Source organism: Triticum dicoccoides, chromosome 7A (assembly GCF_002162155.2).
Source record: "Triticum dicoccoides isolate Atlit2015 ecotype Zavitan chromosome 7A, WEW_v2.0, whole genome shotgun sequence".
Classification (NCBI taxonomy): domain Eukaryota; kingdom Viridiplantae; phylum Streptophyta; class Magnoliopsida; order Poales; family Poaceae; genus Triticum; species Triticum dicoccoides.
The window spans coordinates 137,291,194-137,294,550 of NC_041392.1; the positions used below are offsets into that span (position 1 = coordinate 137,291,194).

The 3,357-nt window shown below is 51.3% G+C and overlaps 1 protein-coding gene across 1 annotated transcript; it reads right to left on the minus strand.

Annotated features, from left to right (window-relative positions):
- Window positions 1–870: 870 nt before the first annotated feature.
- On the minus strand, window positions 871–3,357 carry LOC119331664 (putative laccase-9). The gene is made up of 5 exons (XM_037604821.1): window positions 3,143–3,357; window positions 2,859–3,010; window positions 2,527–2,771; window positions 1,348–2,433; window positions 871–1,242 (listed from the first exon to the last, which is right to left on the minus strand). Exons 1-5 carry the CDS (start codon window positions 3,251–3,253, stop codon window positions 1,112–1,114), a joined length of 1,725 nt encoding a protein of 574 aa, XP_037460718.1. The 5' UTR covers window positions 3,254–3,357; the 3' UTR covers window positions 871–1,111.

A 3,357-nucleotide genomic window follows, 5' to 3' on the forward strand; every position in this document is an offset into this window, starting at 1 on the left:
ATCGCTCGAATTCAGTTAGAGCCCAACGCCTCGCACCCACGCGCGTGTGTGTACGAGAGAAACACACATCGCTCGGCCCCGACCACCCACCGTAACTGGGAACACCCCGATATTTTTCTCGCCCTCGCTTTTATCACGATTTTTTCCGTCATGGACAGCCCAAAGAATGTCATGCAGCCGCGTCTCCGGCCCGCTCAGGACGAAAAGCCCATTTTCTGTCATGATTTTTTGTCATAGAAGTAGGACCCCACCACATCTATGATGATACCATGTTTTGTCATAATTATTGTCATAGAAGTGTCATAAGTATGACAGAAAGAAATTTCATTTGGCCGAATATGTCACGAATGTGTCTTTTTTTTAGTGCTATTTCTATGTAGGATAGGTCCAATCCTACGCATTTCAAAGGAAAAAAGTATTAGCCTGGACTCAATGGAAAATTCCTATCTTATACATCAAATGACATCTTTTTCTTTATAGAAATTGAGATGCATGTCATCTCAATTTCTATGAAGTTCCTATTCCTACAATATTTCTATCCTATGAATCAAAGGAGGTCTTAGGAGCCTTTCGTGCATATTTAATGCGCTGGGTTGTCTTACTACGATAAATCTTCATTTTGGTCAATACGCGACTTTTTATGTAACAGATGCCCAAAACTTGTTACCGAACATACCTATAACCGGAATGATGAGCCGTTTTAGAATTATTGCTTGAGAAGGGGTGTAGCGAGTGGTTTTTACTAGAGAAATGATGAGCCCTTTTAGAACTATTGCTTGAACTCCATGATGCAAAAGTGCAAACCTTTTGTACAAGAAACTAAGACAATGCGTATAACCGGAATCCATACCATAACGAAATATTCTTAATTCATATATAGGTATTGAACAACAAGAACATTTACCCAATAAAGAAAATTACTTTTCCCATCCAGCCAAACGAATAGAAAACTCAACTTCTAGTCACATGGGCCTCAGCTGGCCCGTGTATTTCACACACTATGCTTAAATGATAAACAATATAATAAATCAATGATAAAAATCAGTCAACTAAACAACAATTTTCCGGTCTGATTGTCCTGCACATGTCTGCCTTTTCCCATGTGGATTGTTTAGCAGGTAGGCATGTTGGGAGGCGGAGGCAACATTTTAGCTTCAGGAGCCTTGCCATCCTTCACGATGAAGACAGTGTTCATTCCCCACAGCACATGGCGATCAAAATGGCAATGCATGAACCACACACCTAAACAAGAGCAAATACACAAAATATTAGAGATTGCACTTGATTAATTCGTTCCAAAGAATGCATAGCCATTGCCCAGAACCTGAATATATATAGTTGACTCACCAGGATTTGTTGCGCGGAATCGGATTGCGGCCCAGCCAGCTTTGGGCACGGAGACGGTGTTCTGGTGCGGCGGGTCGACCAAGTTATAGGTGGCCGGGTCCTTCTGCTCGTCAAAATTACCGAACCCTCTCCCTACCACGTAGAACGTGAAGCCGTGCAGGTGCATGGGGTGGTTCTCGGCGCCAAGGATGGAGGTGTCCTGGAACACCACCTCCACGACGGCGCCGTACTCCACCACCTTCACCTTGGTGCCGCGCTTGGTGGCCCAGCGCTCGACGGGGTCGTTGTCGACGTCCGTGAAGTTGAAGAAGAAGGGCGGCTTGTTGGGGAAGTCTGTGTCGAACACGCCACGGACGGAGCGGTAGTAGGCTCCGAGGATGTCGACGGCCGGGCTCGCGAAGCTGACGTTGTTGAGGCTCGCCGCTAAGCGGTTGCCGCCGGGGCCCCCGCACGTCTCGTTGGGCGCGCAGGGGAGCACGTTGACGGCGATGGTGACGAGCATGCGCTCATCGACCTTCCTCGGCACGTTCACCGGGTGGTCCTTGCTGCCCAGCGACCGGAGCTGCGCCGTGTATGCCGTCGCCGAGTCGATGTCGTTGACGCCCGGAAGGTTGGCAGGGAACTCCGGCCGGCCACGCGCCGGTGCGTCGTCCATGTATTCCACGATGGCGGTGGCGGTGCTGTTGTTGACCTCGATGTTGGGGTTGGACGCGAACGTCCTCGCGGCCATGTAATACCGGCCGCCGTCAGCGCGGTTGGCTTGGAGGAGTGCGTCCATGGTCTGTCCCGGCGCAATCATGATGTGCTTGACGGCGAACGGCTTGGTGTAGTGGCCGTCGGTGCCGACCACGGTGAGGTTGTGCCCGGCGACGCCGAAGAAGAGGTCGTTGGAGAGCCCCGCGTTGATGATCCGGAGCAGGTACGTCTTGCCGTGCTGCACCGGTATCTTGTAGGTGCCGGCCTTGGAGCACGGGAACAGGTCCCCCGGCTGTCCGTTGATGGTGTTCGCGTCCGAGATGTTGATCTCGCCGCCGGTCCGCTGCGCCTCCTCGAGCAGATGGTTCACGTCAGCATTCCACCACTCACCTGCATGCATGAGATGGAACATATCAAGTTAACGACATTCAAGCAACGACAACTTGGCTTCAAGATAAGCATGGATGGAAGTAATGAATATACCAAGGATGACGGGTATCTCTTTGTGTGGCTTCTTGAAAGGGAAGGTGGTTCCGAGCTTGGGGTGGATGACAATGGCGCCATGGACTGTGGTGCGGTCGAAGTCGCTGTGCGCGTGCCACCAGAGCGTACCCTCTTCCTCGGATAAGATGACCCGGTAGGTGAAGTTGCCGCCGGGGAGGATGGGACACTGGGTAATGTACTCCGGCCCGTCGGACCACGGGTTGCGTGGCTGGTCAACACCATGCCTGTGTACACATATGTCACGTCAGAAGATAGGTTTTCTGATGGTTATATGCAATGAACGGCCGGCAGCCAGGCTAACTATAACTTACCAGTGGATGGTGATGTTTTTATCGCCTTGGTTGTAGACGTTGACGATGACGAGGTCGCCCTTGCGCGCGTAGATGGCGGGGCCGGGGAACTGGCCGTTCACGGTGAGGACGGTCCTCTCCTTGCAGAGCCTCGTGTGGTTGCTCTCTTTAATCTGCCAAACAGGATGCACGAACGCCACAAGTAAGTTTATGATCATATGCTGAGATGGCATGTGTACATGTTAATTAAGAGAAATTGATATTACTAGATAGAAATGAATGCGAATAAATGCAAGCAGACTTACAAAGAAATCGTGGTAGCGAGTCTTGGCGCCCTGAGCGGGGCTAACGGAAACTCCCAGCGCTAACACCGCCCCAAGTAACCAAAGCACCACCGGTATCTTAGCCATACCCATCGCCGGCCGACGGCCGTCGCCACTCACCGAGCTCTGCTCAGCTCGACCGTGAACCGTCGGAGATTAGTTAAGAAGCGAGCCACAAGTTATGAAGCTGCTGCTTG

Coding starts and splice junctions, on each gene's coding strand:
- LOC119331664 (XM_037604821.1), bottom strand. CDS start 3,253: ATGGGTATGGCTAAGATACCGGTGGTGCTTTGGTTACTTGGGGCGGTG. Junction 3,011..3,142: donor CTCGCTACCACGATTTCTTT/GTAAGTCTGCTT, acceptor CCTGTTTGGCAG/ATTAAAGAGAGCAACCACAC. Junction 1,243..1,347: donor ATTCCGCGCAACAAATCCTG/GTGAGTCAACTA, acceptor GCTCTTGTTTAG/GTGTGTGGTTCATGCATTGC.